This window comes from Myotis lucifugus, unplaced genomic scaffold (assembly GCF_000147115.1).
Source record: "Myotis lucifugus unplaced genomic scaffold, Myoluc2.0 scaffold_250, whole genome shotgun sequence".
In the NCBI taxonomy this organism is placed as follows: Eukaryota; Metazoa; Chordata; class Mammalia; order Chiroptera; family Vespertilionidae; genus Myotis; species Myotis lucifugus.
The window spans coordinates 1,109,957-1,130,812 of record NW_005871298.1 but is presented as its reverse complement, the minus strand read 5'-3'; the positions used below and the strand labels follow the sequence as shown (position 1 = coordinate 1,130,812).

The window sequence follows — 20,856 nt, the reverse complement described above, 5'->3', positions numbered from 1 at the left end:
CCCCCCCCCCCCGCCCAAAAGGGAAGAGGGAAAATCAGAGTGGAGATATACAGGAGGGAGAGCCTAGAAAAGTGACCAGAAACAAAAAATAGCCTGAAGGTCAAAGGGGTCACAGGGGTTCGTTCTCTGCCGGGTTTGTTATGAAGGATGTTCAGAGGATGAATGTCGCCGTCCTGGCCATTACCTTGTCAGAATCCACGAGCAAACCCCGGGAGAGATGCCCATACACACGGGACTCCCTGGTTCTGTCTGAAGAGAACAGCAGAAAGAAGCAAGAAGAACGCAGACACCGGGCTCCCTCAAGGCTGTTGGGAACCCAAAGATGCTGCACCCCAAGCAGTTGCTTCCCGAAAACTCTTACAGAGGGCTCAGCCTGTTCATATAAAACTCAACCCAACATCATCACATGAAAACACAGAGCAAAGGGTTACTTTTAAGCAGTCATTCTAAGGGCTCATCAAGGCCAGCTCACCCACTGCACAGATGGAGGAACTGAGGCCTAGACGAGTGCCATGACCTGCTCAGGTCCCTAGGAAAAAAAGAAACCTGAATTCGCCCAGCATTGCTTTGGAGCAATCACATCCTCACTCAAAGAGGACTGTTATTTTCCTAATCCGTTCCCCAGTGTGCACAGACTGTGTGTGTGTGTGTGTGTGTGTGTGTGTGTGCTCGTGCGCTCGCGTGCCTGCACACACCATGCTCCGTCCTGCAGTTACGCAGCCTGATAAAAGTTGCTTCTGGTTGGAAGCATGTCACCCACCTCCCCCTCTGAGAGCAGATGCCTTTGATGCTCCGTGAAAGTACAAGCCTCAAATTTCAGTTCTTTTCGAATGTCCCGATGCCCTTGACCCTCCCTCCCTCTCTTTCAAGTGCACAGACACCGGTGTTACTTGGCTGGCATTCAGGAATGGTGTCCACCAGGGTCTATGCACATGCCACTTGTCCCCGGGGAGCAGATCTAAATGGGCAGCACAGCCCCGTTGAAAGCAACAGGTTAATGCTGTCTCTGCAATTAGAACAGCCCCCGCTCTCTCAGGTGACTGCCCCTAGGGGAAGGCTCATGCTTCGCTGCCCTTGATTAAATTCTTGGGCGCTTGCTGGCTCTATCCAGCTTGGCTATTTGTCCTTGAAGAGTTCAACAGAACTGGGAACGTATGAGTAACTGTTGTTTAGCTCCTTGCGGGAAAAGACTCCCTGAAACTTCACCCCTTGGAGCCCAAGCCCAGTGAGGAGATGTTCGGAGAGATGTGTGGTCCCAGTCCCGGGCCGGAAGGCACACTGGACCATTGCTGGGACCAGCATACTCTGATGCCGCCGGGGAGGTGGGCCGCTGATGAATGGCGTAGAGAGGGCTTGAGTCGGATTCAGAGATAAGTCGCAGGGGCACTTAGAAAACCCTGGGGAAGGCCAGGCAGTGCTAAAGTGTGAGGACACAGTCCCTAAGCTACAGAAGTCTCCATCTCACTGGGAGGACAGGCGGGAATGACAGGTACATTCTACCTGATGGGTCTCTCTGACCCAGTCTGTTTCCTGGGCAGCCCCAGCGGGATGGGGTGGGTGAGGAGAGAAGGCTCATCTTTTCTCCCAACTCCTCCGTCCCTGGGGATGGAGAGGAGGAGGGGAGTCCCGAGAGTTCTCACGCAGAAGAAGGCTCACCTGGGCCACATCTGCGAATCCTTTGTCTACATCCATCCTGTGAGACCTCAAGGTTTCCTTCCCATCGGTACGCACCCTCCCCACGGCCAAGGCAGAGAGGGATGGAGCCGGGGGGAATGTGGACAGGATTCGGGCTTTATTGCCCTTCCTGCTCATACCCGTGTGACTGTGGCTGGTGTTGTACAGCCTATGATGGGTTTTCACAGGCAAAGAGGCTTCTGTAAGTGTCCTGTGATGCTGAGGGAAGGGGTGAGAGGGGTGGAGAAGTGGCCTGGCCCAGCCTGGTGCTGGGAGAGACCTGACTGGGGAGGCCTGCGCTCAGGGCGAGAAGCAGCCGATTCCTTCCCACGGTCTGACTGCGGGGACCGTGAAGTGAAGCAGGAAACGGGCATCACTTGAGGTCGGGGGCCTACGTTGCTTTCTGACTAGGAAGGACTGGCTTGGGGGGGTTGGATGTGGGGAGAAGCTGGGCCTGCAGAGGTGTGGAGAGGCAGGGGCAGAGGCAGAGGGAAAGGGAAGTCAGCTGTGGGCATGTTGGCTGCAGAGACGGGGAACCTGTGTGCAGGGGATGGACGGAACGATGCTGGCTTTGCCTCCACGCTGCCTCTCCCTGCCGTGGAGTTAACAGAAGTAACCCCAGACATTGTGCATAGCATGTTTTTGCTTTAAAAATTACTTTTATTGATTTCAGAGAGGAAAGGAGAGGGAGAGATAGAAACATCAATAATGAGGAGGAATCATTGATCTGCTGCCTCCTGCTCGCCCCACACTGGAGATCAAGCCACAACCCGGGCCTGTGCCCTGACCGGGAATTGAACCCTGACCTCCTGGTTCATAGGTTGACGCTCAACCACTGGTCCACACCGGCTGGGCTGTTTTTGCTTTTCAAACAATTCCAGGCAGGCCCAGCAACGTGGCCCCCAGGTCCCAGAGAGGAAAATCCCTGCACCAGGGGAGGGCCTGCAAGGGCTCGGTCCATGGACTGGTCAGTGGGGAGCCCGCCCAGGCTGGCGAGGGTTCAGAGTCAGAGCTTGCCCCCCACCTGCCTGAGAGCCTGCCCTCTCTCATCTTGGCATTGCCACCCCCACCATCAGGGAGACTCAGTGCCCTTCTACTCACTGATGCTTTTCAAGGTCACCCTCATTACTGTGGCTTTTTTAGCCCTTATCACAATCTAGAATTACTGTGTTTATTTGGTTCCTTTTTATTATCTGTCTTGCTCTCTCCACCTCCCTGAATTGCAATCTTGTTAATGCTGTGTCCCCAGCTCCGAGCACAGAGCCCAGCAGGTGACAGACTCGCCATAAATATTTATCGACAGAAGGACAACAAGGAGGGAAAGAGAGAGGGATGAAGAACTGGGGGTAGGGGATGGGGGGTGGGGTGAGTCCTGTTCTTTCCCTCAGCCTTCCCTTAGGTAGGAACTCACCCATCCACCCACCCACTCTTTAGGGACGTGTGGTAGAAGGACCCAGTACCCCTTGGGTTCCCCTCCCAGCTGTGCCTCATATAAGCCATCCAACCTCTCTAAGCCCCAGTTCCCTCCCTCGCTCTCCATTTGCTCTGTTTCACCCACATGTCCTTCAGTGTCTCTGAGCTTTGGCACACGGGTTTGCTGCTTGTGCACTTAAAAAACATCTAAACCCTTTGCTAATTAAAGGAAGGCTGAACATGGGTAGTTCTGTGATCATGTGAACCCATGGTCAGAAGCCCATACATTTCTTAGACACATTTCCAAACACCATCATGAGTTCGAAATATGTGAGATGGAGGTGCCACTCAAAATTGTAGAAAACCTAAGCTTAGCTTAAAAAGCAGAGAGAAAATGCCCACAAATGTACCGGATGCGTATGAACGTGATGCCCGGTGTTCCTGTCACCTATTGGTGGTGTTGGCCTCCAGGAACTTGTCACGTCTCAGACCATCACTGGGCGTTCATTTAATTTAAGTTGGGTAAGCAACTGAAAAACATATTCATCTGCAACTTAAAGGAAAATAGCTTCTTTCTCTCTCTTTTATTAATTTTTATTACATTTATTTTTATTGATTTCAGAGAGGAAGGAGAGGGAAAGAGAGATAGAAACATCAATGATGAGAGAGAATCATTGATCAGCTGCCTTCTGCATGCCCCACACTGGGGATCAAGCCCGAAACCCGGGCATGTGCCCTGACCGGGAATGGAACTGGGACCCCTGGTTCATAGGTCGATGCTCAACCACTGAGCCATGCTAGCCAGGCCTCTCTCTCTCTTTAGAGAGACAATTGAGGCCTCATGGGTGGTGTTTGTTATATGGTGGACAGATCAGACCAAGTCTGAACACTTGTGAAACTTGCAGCCCAGGGAGGATGTGAAGTTTCGCTTAATCAAAAAATATTTGTGGATTTTCTACTGAGGAATCAGAGGAAAACAAGAGGGCTGCTTACCTGGAGTGTATATTCTTCAGAAGGAAGCTAGACAAGAAGTGAACACAGTAAACACGTAAACAAACCCCAAGACGGCATCTGACCAGGGTTGGGCAGAAGCTGAAATGAACGGAGTGGAAGGGCTGACTGAGGCGGTGGTGCCACCTCAGATCGGATGCTGCGAGGAGGTGACAAGGGGCCGAATCCCGAGTGACCTAAAGGAACCAGCCACAGGACGACCTGGAGCAGGACAGTCCCGAGGGAGGAGCAGCAAGTGCAGGGGGCAACAGCGGGGCCCGTGTGAGCAGCTGGGCTGGTGGGGACACAGCGAGATGAGCTGGGGCTGCGAGTGTGGCAGAGCCCAGGTTACTAGGGCCTCGAGGTCACAAGGGTGAGGAGGAAGCAGGAGAAGCTAGCAAGATAGCAGTGTGAGCCGATGTACAGGTTGAATACCTGTTCACAGGGCGGAGAGAGAGACAGCACAGAGGTTACTAAGCGGGTGATTTCTGTCTCCTTTCCTCTGTGGACAAAGGTGGCAGCAGGGAGATGGAGTGAGGAGGGCAGAGGGGTTCGGAGTCTATGTGCAGAAGGAGCAGGCAGACTTGCTAATGGAAAACAATCAGGACTGAATCAAGGTTGCACTTGCAGGAGGGGCTGGTTGTGGCCCTCCCCGAGCCGAGGTCGGCCTGCACTCAACAAAATAAAGATCAAATACGTTGTCTGAGGTGCTAAGAAGGAAAATAAGAGGGTGCTAAGAAAACATTTTTAGAGAAGGCATTTCAACCCAGGATGTGCGGCCCTGGTGTGCCAGGGGTGGGTGCACCCCTCACACCTGCCCAGAGCTCCTGGGACCGGAACCCCTGCTCCCAGCCCTTAGAGAAAGGACTGTGCCGCGTCCGTCAGGCCCTGTGCTCCAGCTGCCCTGGGGTCTGGAAGGCCGGTCACGCTAACCTCCCAGGAAATGCAATTGGTCTGGCACAATTGGATCTTCGTGGTCTAATCGAATCTCATCGTTTTATGAGCAATCTTCTCTCAGATCCTCAGCCTTGCCCCCACCTTTGCTAATTTCCCCCCAGCAGCCACATAAACAAAGACTTCTCTCTCTGGGCTTCATGGTCACCCCAAGTGCTCCTTACACATCCCCTTTATAGCTGCCTGGAGCCCGTGGTCCCCTCCTCCTCCCCATCCCACAGAGGGTCTGGGGGAAGAGCCAGGGAGGAGAGGGGTAGGCAGGCAGAGACTGCTTTCCAAGGCCTGGCGTCTGCCTGGTGGGCTCTATGCCCTTCCCTGCATCTCCCCTGCAGCTCATGAAGGCACTTCCGAGGTTGCCCTGGGCCTGGTGGGAGAGCCAGCTGCCTGCTCCAATCCAGACCTGAGAGTTCATGTGATTCCCCAAATGCCAGCTCATCCTTTGGCTGGCTCTCCATCTGGCTCATCAGCCCCGCTAAGCAAGGAAGGGGGCTGCCCTGTGGAGGTCTCCCATGCTGGGGCCGCTGTAGGCACCCGTCTCTGTGCTGGGAAGCAGGTACTATCTCCGTGTTCCCATTGTGATGGACAGCAGTCAGGTTCAGAGAAGCAGAGCTGTTTCTCCTGTGGATGAGTGGAAGGAGTTGGGTTTAAAGCAGCCGTGGGCAAACTACGGCCCGCGGGCCGGATCCGGCCTGTTTGAAATGAATAAAACTAAAAAAAAAAAAAGACCGTACCCTTTTTTGTAATGATGTTTACTTTGAATTTATATTAGTTCACACAAACACTCCATCCATGCTTTTGTTCCGGCCCTCCGGTCCAGTTTAAGAACCCATTGTGGCCCTCGAGTCAAAAAGTTTGCCCACCCCTGGTTTAAAGCCACGTCTCTACCACCGCACAGCCTGTCCCGTCTCTGCCTCCAGGACACCTGTGAGCCTCACCTTTGCTCTGCCAACCCCACTGCTGGCCTTCGGTGGTGACGTTCTCTCGGTCAGCGCTGCCCGCAATGCAGACCCCACACCCCCAGTGCTCAGGGGCCAGCATTCTGGTCAGTGCTCAGACCATTGTCCATCTCTTCACAACTCCTGGTGGCCTTCCTCCTCTCCTCCCCTCCCCTCCCCTCCCCTCCCCTCCCCTCCCCTCCCCTCCCCTCCCCTCCCCTCTCCTCTGCGGCCCTCCACTCTCTACAGCTGCCCCTACCTACCCTATGTCGGATTGGCGGAGAGTGCACTTCTTTGAAAAATAAGTTACAGTATAGTCTTCTCTTCTCTTCTCTTCTCTTCTTCACAAGGCCAAGGGCAGCCCAGAGGGACCATGCCAGGCTTAGAGGATGTGGAGATAAACCCCCTGTTGAAAATGGTAATTGCCTGGCAGGTAGAGCATCGCCCTGTAAACCAGGGGGTCATGGGTTCGATTCCCAGTCAGGGCACATGGCCAGGTGCTGGCTTGATCTCCAGTAGGAGGCGTGTATGAGGCAACTGATCAATGATTCTCTCTCATCATTGATGTTTCTATCTCTCTCTACTTCTCCCTTCCTCTCTGAAATCAATAAAAATATATATTTAACAAACAAAAAAAGAAAATGGGTACAGTTACTGGGAGTATGAAAAGAAGAAAAGTGAAACTTAGGTGTGGGCAGAACAGCAAGACAGACACATCCCCCTCCGCGCCCCCCCCCCTCCTGGCCTCCAAAAGCAAACATAACTCACCATGAGCTCCAGGGTCTTGTCCGCTCACTAACGTCTCATAGTGGCTTTCAGTTTGTTCTGTTTTCCAGGCTAATCGATTATATTGGGGAGTGAGCTCTGTAGGATGCAGGCGGCTGTCTCAGTCACGCACCACCAGCAGCAGAGCTGGAATTCAAGCCAGACTTGCCCACGTGCCAAGGCCAGACTGTGGGGCGCCTGCACGCATTCCCCAGGTAGACGGGCCTCGGTGCCTTTCGGAGGAATTAGTGCCATAACAGGACAGGCTAGACTTTAGTTTCAGCCCCCAAGCCATTAGTCACTTATGATACTTAGTAAGGTCCGGGCCTGGTCCCGATGGCGTGTATGAATCCCATGAGGCTAAGGGGGGCAACTGAACAGAGAGATGGCGGGGGGTGGGGGGGCTTGGTACATTCTGTCTTGCTCTTGCTAGTGGCCCTGGCTCAGAAGCATGCTAGTCCTGCCTTCGGGAAAGGCCAAGCCTGGGAACACACAGTGGGTGGTTTTCTTTCTTCCCTGGAGGGGTCCTGACTACGGACTCCACACAGCTCTCTGCCCAGCTACCAATCATGCTTCCTGCCCCTCATCTCTCCTGTGCGTGGGGGGCAGAAGAGAGGGTGATATGGGGGCATGTGAGGTTTGAAATGGTCCCATGGGATCTGGCATATCTTTGAGGTAGTGGGGAGACTCAGAGAGGTCTGTTTAAAGAAGAACTGGATGATTAACCTCACTGACCCAGGAATAGAAAAAGGGCTGTGGGCAAGGAACACAATGCTGGAAAAAAATTAAAACCTGTGCTGAAGGGAGGAGAGAAAGAGAGAATGAAATTGAGTTCCCACGGGAGGATGAGCGAGTGTGGGAGGTCAAGATGAGGCTGGGGCTGTGTGCAGCAGGGTGGGGTCAAGGCCACATGAATGCCCTCCTGCCCCCCTCGGGGCATCCTATAGATAGTCTGTGACCCTAAGGGCCTGCTATGGGGAACTGCTGGCCTGGCTCCCAAGCACTTGACTTTAGCTTGACCTCTGGCCCCGGAGGGAAGAGGTCAGAGGGGGCAGAGCTGAGACAGGGCTTCGCCCTGGAGCTACCGGCTCGGGGTCACATTGTGCACGGTTCTCCTCCCTGGAACTCAGTGCGGGTGGTTGAGAAGTGTCCACTCTCTGCTCACTGGCTCCGCCCATCACCACCTGGACAGGTGGGAAGAAGCATGTCTCCCATGATGCCCAGAGAAGAGACGCTGCTCCATATGCTGGCAGAGCTTCTGTTTAAGAGTGAGGACAAACAAAAAAACGCTTCCTGTGCCCAAGGCTTTTGTGTCCAAGAAAATTATTTTGGTGGTGGTGCCTCTAGAATCACAGTGGCCACTGGCTACAGGAGGGAGGTGCCGAGTGCGGCTGAGGCCCCAGCAAGGGCCTAGGGCCGTGGTCGGCAAACTGCGGCTCGCAAGCCACATGCGGCTCTTTGGCCCCTTGAGTGTGGCTCTTCCTAAGCCTTAGGAGTACCCTAATTAAGTTAATAGCAATGTACCTACCTATATAGTTTAAGTTTAAAAAATTTGGCTCTCAAAAGAAATTTCAATCGTTGTACTGTTGATATTTGGCTCTGTTGACTAATGAGTTTGCCAATCACTGGCCTAGGGTTGTGCTTCTGGCTGGTGCTGGAGGGAGAAGTAGAAAGGGAAGAGGAGGAAATGAGGACTAAGACATGAAGAAGAGGGATGAGGATGGGGGGTGGGGGGGTTGATGCTGACTCCCTTCTATGCAGCAGGCAACTTTACACAGGTACTTTTTTCTGCACCGTCTTTATTGAGATATAATTCCCGGTCCGTAAACCCACCCATTTCAATGCACAATACTGGTTCATTAGCATATTCACAAAGTTGCACAACCGTCACCACAATCAGTATTAGAATATTTGCAGCACCTCAAAAAGCAACACCCATACCATTAGCACTCATTCCCCAGGTCGCTTCGTCCCCCACACCTTGGCAGCTACCAGTCTAGCTTTCTTTCCCAATAGATTTGCCTATTGTAGGCATTTGTACAAAAGGAGTAATCCAATTTCTGGCTTCTTTCACTTAGCACATGGTTTTCCAGGTCTTCCATGTTGAGCACACCTTTTTTTATGGCCAGATAATATCCCACTGTATCCATAGGCTGTCCCAAAAATGTATGTGCACTTTAACAGCTGACAACTCATTTAATTTTGAAAATGAACTCCATGCGAATGAACACTGAATTTATCATCCTTCAACGTGTGTATACGTTTTGGGGGGACATCCTGTGTATATCTCATTTTATTTCTTGGTTCCTCAGTTGATTGCCACTGGGTTGTTTCAGCTCTGGGGCCGTTCCTGCATGAATAATGCTGCTATAAACACTGGCGTATAACTTTTTGCATGACCATTCGCATTTTCCATTTAATCCTCATCACAGATAGGCATTGTAACCACCAACTTCTTATGGAAAAACTGCAGCTCCGAGAGACTGAGTGGCATTTTTCAGACAGAAAACCTTCTTTTGATTTCATTATGACAGAAGGCTGAATCAAGAGAAATAAAGTGGAATTTAGCTTCACCCTTTCCGGGTCATTATACACACCACTGAGTCAAAAGAGACGAAAGGAATGAGGGAACGTGCGTCACGGGTCTGCTGAAGGCTCCGTCGCCTTCTCTGGGGAGCTGGGTCTCAGGCAGGGCCCTCGATGGCCCTGCCCGGGCGTGGCACTAAGGTCTGGGGATGGGGGCCCCCTTGTCCTGCTCACCCTCCTGACTCAGTGGCAGACAAGAGCACTGGTAAAGAGCAGCTCCAAACAGTTGCCGGAGTCGCTGGCCAGCCCCGTGAGGAGCCAGGCGGCAAGTGTCTGCAGGGGCACCCCATTCTGAGAGGGCATCCTGGGTGAGCTCTGCCCGCTGACAAGAGGCGCCCCTTATGGGATCCAGCTCGGCCCCAGGCCGGCTCCGTGGCATGGAACAGGGTCACCGAGACTCCTGGCTCTGCTCCCCTCTGCCTCCGGGGCTTTCTCAGAAAGCACTTGGACATGGGAGAGTGGGGGACGTGCCGCCCCATTAATGCACCTGTGAGGCTCGGCAGGACCCGAGCCAACGCTGGTAATCATTGACCCTCAGAACCCCCGGGCAGAGCAGGAGAACCGGCAGGAACACTGGCTCCCCGGCTAATCCACTGCCGGGCTTGGTGCTGGAGCCCTGCCCTTCCCAGGGCCTTTCTGGGAAGCGTGATGCTGCTGCGGCCTGGACACTGGTGCGGAGCAGCCCAAGGTCAAGGCACCTCAGATGATGACGTGATTGGATCCTTCATGCAATGCACGGCTGGAGCTTGAAGGAGACACTGGAGCTGGAGGTGGTGTTACTGAAGGTGTTAGTAGCTGATCACTCACCTCCATGCCAAAGGGTTGTCTCAACTCTTTCTGTCCATCTGTAAGATAGAGATGAAGGTTCCCATTTTTGAGATAAAGAAATGAGCGCACAGAGCCTTAGCTGATTTCGTTCAGTGGATAGAGCATCGGCCTGCAGAATGAAGGGTCCTGGGTTCAATTCCAGTCAAGGGCATATGCCCGGGTTGCGGCCTCGATTCCCAGTAGATGGGGCGTGCAAAAGACAGCCAATCAATGATTCTTTCTCATCATTGATGTTTCTCTCTCTCTCTCCCTCTCCCTTCCTCTCTGTAATCAATAAAAGTATCTTTTTTAAAAAAAGAAATGGGCCCACTGAGAAGTTATGTAGTACTGAGGATTAGAGCTAGCAAGTGGCTGATCCAGATTCAAACCCCACACACCCACTTTTTACATCCTGCCCAGTGGGCCGCTGGATGGGGCTGTGACAAGGAAAGTTCAGGTATCAGCTAGAATGTGGGACCGACCAGCCGGCACCCAGAATCCCCTCCCAACGCAAGGACCTGGTGCCCTGTGCCTACTTGGCACGTCCTCCACGCTGGGCCACCCTGACACAGCTCCCTTTAGCTGTGGGAGCAGCATCAGGAATCCGAGCCCCCAATGCCTGTATCTACGGCATCAGCTCCCTTATTCCCCGATTTGATAAGTTGCCAAGGCGTGGAATGCTGAATGCTTTCTTAAAAACAGAGTGTACTTGTTGCAGACACACAGGAAAAGCATATTCACGGCTTCCAGTCCACATGGAATTCATTCATTTCTGGGCTGAAAATATAATATTGTGTAGGGGGGGAAGGGGAGGAGGAACTTGACATAATGGGAATGGGTGGTCAGGCACTCTCTTCTCTTTGAGAAACTGACATTTAAGTTTCTTTCTGAGAAGTGACATTGCAGTTGAAACCAAGAAGTGAGTCTGGAGGGGCAAGGAGAGGGCCAGGTGTTCCCAGCAGGGGAAATAGCACGCGAGGCAGCTCAGAGAAGCCAGCCACTTGCCCAAGTTTCTATTGTTGGTATGAGGCAGGGCTGGGCCAGTGTCTCCTCGTCTCCGTAGCCCCAGTCTGTTGCTTACGCTTGACCTTGGCATTCAATGCCTATTGCTGAGCTGACTGACTCCAGGCCAGGATGCTTCGCCTCTGCTAGTGGGCAGTTCCCCAGCCTCCCACACTAGGCATCACCATCACAGCTCACTTCTGCACCATAGATATCTATAGAGGCCTCCCAATGGGAGATGGCATTCCCATAACCTCGGGCCATTGCTGACAATAAGTTCAAGCCAGGACGATCTCTAGAAGCTTCCAAAGTAAGCACAGAGCTCAACAGAACATCTGCAACTGCCTCCTCGGTCGCTTCCCAATTCCTTAAGCAGCATCACCGTTGGCGAGCTCTGTCTAGCATTAGGAGGCCCTTCTCATGTCAGCAGGGCCTGTGACCTTCTCTCTCCACATACACCCTCGGATCTAATCCAGATGATTCTGTGCCCTCTCCAGGGGGTCCTCACCCTTTTTTTGGGTGCTTTTGCTCATGCTCTTCCTTGTCTCTGGAAACCCACCCCCTCTCTACTAACCTAGACCTTTCAGGTTCAGTGTCTAAAAGAGGGTCTGGTCTTTTGCCAGCTCTTGCCCGCTTAATGTGATCTCTCCATTGAGTAAGTAAACGTATGGAAAGTCGCCATTCCTGTTGCATAGTTGTAGGTCCTGAGTAAGTGTTTGCCTTCCCTCCACATTGCTTATTAGCTACTCTGAGAATGCCAGAGGGTTTAAAAAAGCAAGGGCTTCTCAGGCCATTCTAGGTTCTTCTAGATCAGTGGTTCTCAACCTTCTGGCCCTTTAAATACAGTTCCTCATGCTGTGACCCAACCATAAAATTATTTGTGTTGCTACTTCATCACTGTCATGTTGCTACTGTTATGAATCGTCATGTAAATATCTGATATGCAGGATGGTCTGAGGCGACCCCTGTGAAAGGGTCGTTCGAAAGCCAAAGGGGTCTCGACCCACAGGTTGAGAACCGCTGTTCTAGATCTTTTGCTCTTTTTACTTTCTGCTTTGTGACCTCTGCACATTGCTTAACTCCTCTGAATCTCACTTCCCCACCTCCTAGGGCAGGGGTGGGCAAACTTTTTGACTCGAGGGCCACAATGGGTTCTTAAACTGGACAAAAGCATGGGTGGAGTGTTTGTGTGAACTAATATAAATTCAAAGTAAACATCATTACATAAAAGGGTACGGTCTTTTTTTTTTTTTTTAGTTTTATTCATTTCAAATGGGCCGGATCTGGCCCGTGGGCCGTAGTTTGCCCACGGCTGTCCTAGGGTTACTGTGAAAATGAAATATGCTAATGCGTGTAAGACATTTTGCACTTGTGTCTAGCTCACACTGCAGGCTTTCCGGGGAGGGTGCTTTCACAGCTCCAGGGGATACCATTTGTACTGTGCTCTAGGGGGCGCTGTTCACACAGCATGCAACCATCTGCTGTTGCCGGGAGCAGGGTACTGATGCTCTCCAAGGCATTTTTCATTGCCATTTCACACTCCCTAGAGACTTTTCTCAGCCATAATCTTTCTCTTCATTCCTTTTAAGCTGTACCTCTTCACTTTTGCCTTCTCTTATCCTAACTCCGACTCAGTCTGATGTAGAACTCCCGAAGCTTAGGAGAGAGCCTTGAGAGAGCACCAACACCATAGACCTTGCGATTCCCTGGCTCTTGTTCCCAAGCTCGCTTCTCTGGACGGAGCCAGGTGCCCAGGAAGGCCTGTGTGGCATTCCCACCCTGGACACAGCAGACTTGGGGCTCGATGGTGGAGAGGGCATGAGCAGACCCTCAAGCCAAGGGTGGGCTATTCCTAAATTCATTCCCCAATCTAGGCTGGCGGAGTCCTGAGGTTCAGATGCCCCTTTCCATGCCCCTGAGGCCAGGAGAAATTGTTTCCACTGGCTTTGCCAAGTTCTATTTAAGAACCCAGGCTGACCTCAAGTGAGCTGCCTGATAGTGCAAAAGGCATCAGAAATAACTTCTCTCGGAATTACCGAGCAAAGGGGACATGACGCCTTCTGCCAACCATAGGTTCCAGATATTAAACAGATAACTCAGGGGCGGGGGGATTAGATGACTGAGGCTCCTCGGGGCTCTGAGGGTTTGCAAATCCAGCTGGGTGGCCATCCCCCAGTAGCGTGAGACTGTTTTCATGGAAAACAGGAAGTCCTCCTAGTCAGGGGCACCTGTTTGCGCTCCTGGCAAAGGTGTGTTGAAGAATATCAGCTTGGCACCTGGCCTGGTGGGTCTCCCCTTTGGTGGCTGCTTTAAAAACCCTGTTCTCAACCCTTTCAGGGCAGCAAACCTGCTGTACTGCGGTTATTGACATACTTAACCTGGAGCAACTCGAGAGCAGGCACTGTTACCATCTTGGTTTCCTAGTTTAGCACCAGGTACATGGTAGATGTTCAATAAGTAGAGTGTTTGCTCAGTTATCTTGGTTAAGAAGGCACAGGAACATCTCTCCTAAAATATCTCAGGACGCCCTAACCGGTTTGGCTTAGTGGATAGAGCGTCGGCCTGTAGACTGAAAGGTCCCGGGTTCGATTCCGGCCAAGGGCATGTACCTTGGTTGCGGGCACGTCCCCTGTGGGGGGTGTGCAGGAGGCAGCTGATAGATGTTTCTCTCTCATCGATATTTCTAACTCTCCGTCCCTCTCCTTTCCTCTCTGTGAAAAATCAATAAAATATATATTAAAAAAAATATCTCAGGAGCCATGTAGGTGACAGCAAACTCATTGCATTTATGCACACATTGATCAATTGATTTATCTTCAGTCAACACACATGTATAGAGTTCCTACTAAGTGGCCTCTAATGCCTTCTTCAGGCCTTAGCACCCTCAGATGAGGTGCCCCCCAAATCACTCCCACTTTTTTCTATCCTGGTTGGTATCGCACAGACTGTTTTTTGTTTTTTCCACTTCATTTGCATCTCCTACCCCCATACTGGACTGGAAATTTCCACAGGATGATTCCCTGGTGTCTCGCATGGTACCTGGTACACATCCCAGTATCAAATATCAGTGTTGGCTAGTAGTAGACAAATACATGAACGTACACATAAAGGTAATGAGTGTTTTTTCAGTTGACGTGTTTTCACAGGGGATAGATACCCATCTGACAGAGGTCTTTGAGGAAAGGTGTTCCTTTGGGCATCATACAAACCAACCACGTTGCAACGGCCGATTTACGTAGCTCATGTCCCCATTCAATGGTGAGCCCCTTGAGAAGAGGAACCAAGTTCTATTTGTCTTTGAAATCCTACATGAGGAGCATACACCCAATATTTGAAAAGCTTACAAAAAGTTTATTTTCTGAGAGTGGACTGTTTACAGAACGCTAATGCTGAATTCTTGAATCATTCACTTGCTTTGCCAGGCCACTCCGAATACCTTGGTAAATATTAGCTAATATACAGCCCTTTGCTTGCTATTAAGATTTACTGATTTCAATAGAAAGTAACCTAAAAACTGTGGGTGTTACATAACCCAGACACCAGGGCCAATCTCGAATCAACCAATAGTTTAAAAAAATACATATTGGCTTTGTCTGTGGTTGGATTAAATGCCACGGTCTAAGCAAAGTTGGATGTGTGCTGTGTACATTGGGGGTCTGCCGTGTGAATGATGGCTTTGGTCAGAGGATGAATTTATCCTGTAGTCTTGCTTTCTCTAGGTATAATTCTTCTCACTCTCTGAATAAATAAATCAACAGTATATGTGAAAAGTACCTTTCATAAAGGCCAGATTTTATTTTTAAAAAATCCAACAATAAAGGCTGCTTATAAATCTCACTTTCTTACGTAACAGGGACTGTTGTACAGAGAGATTAACATGGTATCTTGTTGCTTCCTGGTGTGATCTTACTTTCATCTTACAAATATGTACTTACCTGTGTCTATGTTTTCACCTGTGTCTTTGTGAACACCTGGACGTCTCACCATCTCAGGGTGTCCAGAGCAGAGTCTGGGAGATTGAGGAGAACTAATTGTTTCTGGTGAAAGTTCTTGGGCACGGCCTGGGCGACACAGCAGGGGAGCCACCGAGCGTGGCAAGGAGAGGAGAGAAATGTCGGAACACAGCATGCCTGCTGCCCAGGGACCTCAGCCGGCGGCTTGTCATGTCTTAGCATGACAAGCCATGCGAGGTTTCTAAAGATAAAATACATACCCAGGCTGGGGCTTGGTCTGAGAACAAACAATTGCCTTGGTTATACCACACAAGTCCACTATCCAATGAAGTGTTTTCAAGCTAGTACAAATTAGCATCAGTCCACTGACCAAAGACTAAACTGTATTAAGCTGGGTCTAAAACAAATCAGCCTGCATCCAGAGGCCAGCTCCCAACACCGCTCCCTTGCCTTGCCCAGCCATGGATGCTTCAGGTCAGAATACGTTTAGGATGAAGGTAAGTGCAAACCGTCTGGGGAAAGCATCGCAAGCCGGTTGCTGTTGTCTCAACTCTTTGCAAGGCCAGGTGGATGATATTTTATTAGCAATAGAGGCATGGAAACCCAAACTTATCCAAGAGATAAGTCAGGGGGTACTTATTCACTCTACAGAAATATTCTTTATCACCCAAAGTGAAATGAGCCTGTCCTCAAAATTTCAAATCGCCACAGCTGTGGTTGTCTCTTCACCACTTCTAGTTGGTGTTGGCTTCTTGCGTTTTCACCTGCTCTAAGACCACGGATTTAAGAGAGACTGGAAAAGGGTCGTGGGGAGAAAACCCAGACGTTGGTGTGTTAGGAGCCATCTCTGGATTGATAATGTATGACAAGGAGAATGTGGATTCAATTGATATATGTTGGCTTTAGAATTTAGTATCTTGTGTAAGGGCCACTCTACGAAGAGCTGTTGACACACTATGCGCGTCCGTGAACCTGAGAAAGGGAGAAAGTCCCAGTGAATGTAAGCAAGGTTAAAGATTGTGTGTGCAGAGAAAGGGGAGAGAGTGGGAAAGACTACGTCTTCCTCCATGAGTTGAATTTGGGACCATCACCTAATATTCTTGGGGACTTGAGGTCAGTGAGGGCTGGGTGGGATGAGGGCAGGCACTGCTGTTTGCTCTCCTGGTAGCATTTTTTTTTAAAAAAATCTCTTTAGAACCTGTCCTCAAAATTTCAAATCACCACAGCTGTGGTTTTCTCTTCACCGCTTCTACTTGGTTGTTGGCTTCTTGTGTTTTCACCTGGTCTAAGACCATGAGCAAGAAACTGTGGAATATCAGTTTTGTTTAAAATGTATCACTAAGTTGGTTTCGCTTCCTAGTTTGTATGAATAAACGCATTTTTGAAGGGGGTTTTGAAATCTATTTTAGAAACAGATTTGCATTTAATTCAAAATATCACGAAGACATGGCTCACCGTGGTGAACGAGCTTAGAGTGGCGGTAGGCACGCCTAAGGGAGGAGGTAGTCGTGTGTTTATGTCCCCAGGTGTCATCATTGTTGGCTGTTGAGGGGGAAATCCCTTCATTCTTTTGCTATACAATGGAAGTCAAAATAATGCCATCGATAAGAAACCATTGATCAGATAGCATTTGGAGAGCTTAATTCATTCACTGACTTATTTCATTTATCTTTTTTAAAATATATTTTATTGATTTCTTACAGAGAGGAAGGGAGAGAAATAGAGAGTCAGAAACATCGATGAGAGAGAAACATCAATCAGCTGCCTCCCGCACACCCCCTACTGGGGATGTGCCTGCAACCAAGGTACATGCCCTTGACTGGAATCGAACCTGGGACCCTTCAGTCCGCAGGCCGACGCTCTATCCACTGAGCCAAACCAGTCAGGGACATTTATGTTTTTATACTAAATAACTAAGACATAGACTGTGCCAGCAGCTGGGAAAGAGTGAGGAAAACATGATTCTACCCTCACAGAGTATTAGAATTTAAGTCAGAGCTCCCAGCCCTTTAGCTTGGGAGCAAGGAAGGATGTGTGAGATATTGCTGGTGACCACCGTACTACTTTTGGGGGGATGTTGGCATGCCACAAAGAGAGAGTAGAAACACAAAGGGAAGCTTGCAGATGCACTGAGAAAACTTCTGCCATTAAAACAAAAAGGAAGTTGATTAATACTTGTCTGAAAACGTCTCAGGGAAATTTAACTTTAGAAAAGAAAATTTCATAACCGAGAGGCAGTGGGGTAGAGGCTCTTCTGGACTGACCAGCAGGGACCCTCATGCTCTCGGTGTCCTCCTGCTGCTTTGTTAGGTACATGCCTGGATGGGTCATTGGGATTATCTGAGTCTCAGTTCCTTCATTTAATAAATGAGAGGACTGAATCGAATCAGGATTTCTCTCGATATGTATATGCCTCTAGCAGTACACAAGATGGCTTAGGTAGTATATTTATGAGCGGTTTTTTTCATAGTTACTTATTTTTATATATTACAAAAAATGTAAATAGTGCATCAAGCTTCTGCTTTCACAGATATTTTTTGCTTAATATAAAGCTAAATTAATTTTTAATATATATATTTTATTGTTGATAGTATTACAGACATCTTCCATTCCCCCCCTCCTTTATCCCTCTTCTCCCAACCCTTATTCACTGTCCCGCTCATGTCTTCACTACCCTATCGCATACTATGTCCATGGGCTATGCATATAAGTATATCATTTCTTTGGTTTATCTCTTCTCATCCTCCCAACCTAACTTTATATTTTTAAAGGAGAGCTCATTTAAAGAATAATATAAAAATATCATAGTACAGGTCATGATGGTGATCACAAACATTTTTCAAGGTTGTGTGCGATTAAGGTCAGGAACCCTCTTAGATTCCTTCCAATTCTATCTCATCGGATTAATTTTCCTCTTTATATTTAAGCAATATGGCCTTCTGGTGGAAAATTTCTATTGAAAGTAGCATTGTGGCATCCAGAATAAACTTGTCAGCTTGCCAAATGGTCAGTAATCCAGATTGTTTGGAATGTCTTTTCATAAACAGGTAGCTCTTTATGTGCGTCACCTACGTCATTGCTGTTCTAAATACAATTTTTTTGTTTTGTTTTTCTTTGATGTGTTCTCAGATCAAGGTGTTGACAGAAAGAATGTTCAAACATCTTCGGAAATGGTTTGTCACTCGCTTTCTGGGGCATCCTCGGCGAAGAACAAGGCTGGTTTCCAAAGATGGAAGGTGCAACATAGAGTTTGGCAATGTGGAGGCGCAGACGAGGTTTATATTCTTTGTGGACATTTGGACGACGGTGCTTGACCTCAAATGGAGATACAAGATGACCATCTTCATCACAGCCTTCTTGGGGAGCTGGTTCCTCTTTGGCCTCCTGTGGTACGCGGTCGCCTACATTCACAAAGATCTCCCCGAGTTCCATCCACCGGACAACCACACCCCTTGCGTGGACAACATTAATGGTCTGACCTCAGCTTTTCTGTTTTCTCTGGAAACACAAGTGACTATTGGCTATGGATTCAGGTGTGTGACCGAACAGTGCGGCACCGCCATCTTCCTGCTCATCTTCCAGTCTATCCTTGGAGTCATCATCAACTCCTTCATGTGTGGCGCCATCTTAGCCAAGATCTCCAGGCCCAAAAAGCGGGCGAAGACCATTACCTTCAGCAAGAATGCCGTGATCAGTAAGCGGGGAGGGAAGCTGTGCCTCCTCATCCGTGTGGCCAACCTCCGGAAGAGCCTCCTCATTGGCAGTCACATCTATGGGAAGCTTCTCAAGACCACAGTCACTCCTGAGGGAGAGACCATTATTTTGGATCAGACCAATATCAACTTCATCGTTGATGCTGGGAATGAAAATTTATTCTTCATCTCCCCACTGACCATTTACCACATCATTGATCACAACAGCCCCTTCTTCGACATGGCGGCAGAGACGCTTCTCCAGCAGGACTTCGAGTTAGTGGTGTTTTTAGATGGCACCGTGGAGTCGACCAGCGCGACCTGCCAAGTGCGGACATCCTACGTCCCAGAAGAGGTGCTCTGGGGCTACCGTTTTGCTCCCATCGTGTCCAAGACCAAGGAAGGGAAATACCGCGTGGATTTCCACAACTTTAGCAAGACGGTGGAAGTGGATACCCCTCACTGTGCCATGTGCCTTTATAATGAGAGAGACGCGAGAGCCAAGATGAAGAGAGGCTATGACAACCCCAACTTCACTTTGTCAGAAGTCAACGAGACAGATGACACTAAAATGTAGCAGTGGCTTTTCGACACAAGTAAAGCCAAGTTTCGAACACACATAGTGACTAGCGGCATGATGAAGCAATCAACCATTTGGGAGTATGAAACAGACAAAAGCCTTCCAAGTCCACCAGCACAATGCCCCTGAACTCTATAACCGTGATTCTACAAGACTCTACAAGGCTAGTGCAGTAGAACATGCATTGTATTTGTAGGAAGCTGGAATATAGAAATCATGGGAGCTCACTTGAATATGATTATTTAAAATCATGCAATGTTAATAGAAACAGACAAAAGTCATCAAAAGTCTCATGAGATCAAAAGTGGTCTTTTTAAAAGTTTCCTTGAAGAAGTTATGAGCTTTATATAGGATCAGGGGAAAAACATATTCTTGTCTTCATTCTACTGATAAGCAATAAGTCACTTTATTTATTTTTTAAAAAATTTTATTGAATTTTGGGGGCAACATTAGTTCATAAAATTATATAGGTTTCAGGTGTACAATTCTATAATAAATCATCTGTATATTGTATTGTGTGTTCACCACCCCCAAGTCAGGTCTCCTTCCATCACCATTTTTCTACCCTTTACCCTCTTCTACCTCCCTCTATACCCATTTCCCTCTAGTAATCATCATACTGTTGTTATCTGTGTCTATGAGTTTTTTGTGTTTTTGTTTGTGTGTGTGTGTGTGTGTGCTTAATTCCTTCATTTTTTTTCACCCCAATGCCCCTTCTCTCTGAGAGCTGTCAGTTTGTTCTCTGTATCTGAGTCTATTTCTATTTTGTTTGTTAGTTTATTTTTTCCATTAAATTCCACATATAAGTGAAATCCTATGGTACTTGTCTTTCTCTGACTGGCTAGTTTCTTGGTGGTCTCTTTAGGGTTCTCTCTCTACAGTATAATGTCATCTGCAAGTCACTTTTATTTTAACATTGACTTTTATCAAAGAAAAGATTGCCTCCTGAGTTGGGGGCACTGAACCAAAGACATTAAGAAAAGACTGTTCCACAAAGAACAGCTGTGGGGCTCTGACCCTCTCAGCCCTGGTCGTTGGAGCTCCCATCTCAGCCTGGGCCACACTGTGTCTGGAGGAATAAGGGACGGCTCAGTCCATGGACTCTGTGTCTCTCCGTCCCCAACGTGGAGAGGAGCACCGAGCCAAACCTGCTTTACGGTGTATCCACGAGCTGCTGCCCAAGCTGGGTTTTGGCCCAAATGGTCGTATATTTAGACAGAAGCTAGATCGTCGCTCCAGAATCTCCATGAACACTTTTCTGCAAGAAAGAATGCTTGGTTTGAAAATAGTGGCGATATTTCTTTCCATTTGTATTTGTAAGATAAAGGGCTATGAATGTGTTAAAAGAATATCTCCTGATCTCCCAAGAAGGCAATGAGGAGTTTAAAGGGGAAAAGTCAGTATAGAAGGGAAGGTACCGCTAATGCTTCTGAGAAAAACTGTATTTGTGTTTTTCTGCCTGGGGCTGGTATTGACATGCTGCTTCTAAAGGAGAAAAAGTGTGA

At 49.0% G+C, this 20,856-nt stretch overlaps 1 protein-coding gene across 2 annotated transcripts in view; it reads left to right on the top strand.

The window, feature by feature from the left end:
• The window catches only part of KCNJ1 (potassium voltage-gated channel subfamily J member 1), a 23,286-nt gene extending 3,812 nt beyond the window's left edge, over positions 1 to 19,474 (top strand). The window contains exons 1-2 of one of the 2 annotated variants that reach the window (XM_006098866.3): positions 15,541 to 15,576; positions 18,209 to 19,474. In XM_006098866.3, the coding sequence (XP_006098928.1) occupies positions 15,541 to 15,576; positions 18,209 to 19,348 (1,176 nt within the window). In that variant the 3' untranslated portion in view covers positions 19,349 to 19,474. Of the gene's footprint in view, positions 1 to 15,540; positions 15,577 to 18,208 lie in introns of those variants that run through there. The other variant, XM_006098867.3, reaches the window with a different exon arrangement.
• The last annotated feature ends 1,382 nt before the right edge of the window (positions 19,475 to 20,856 follow it).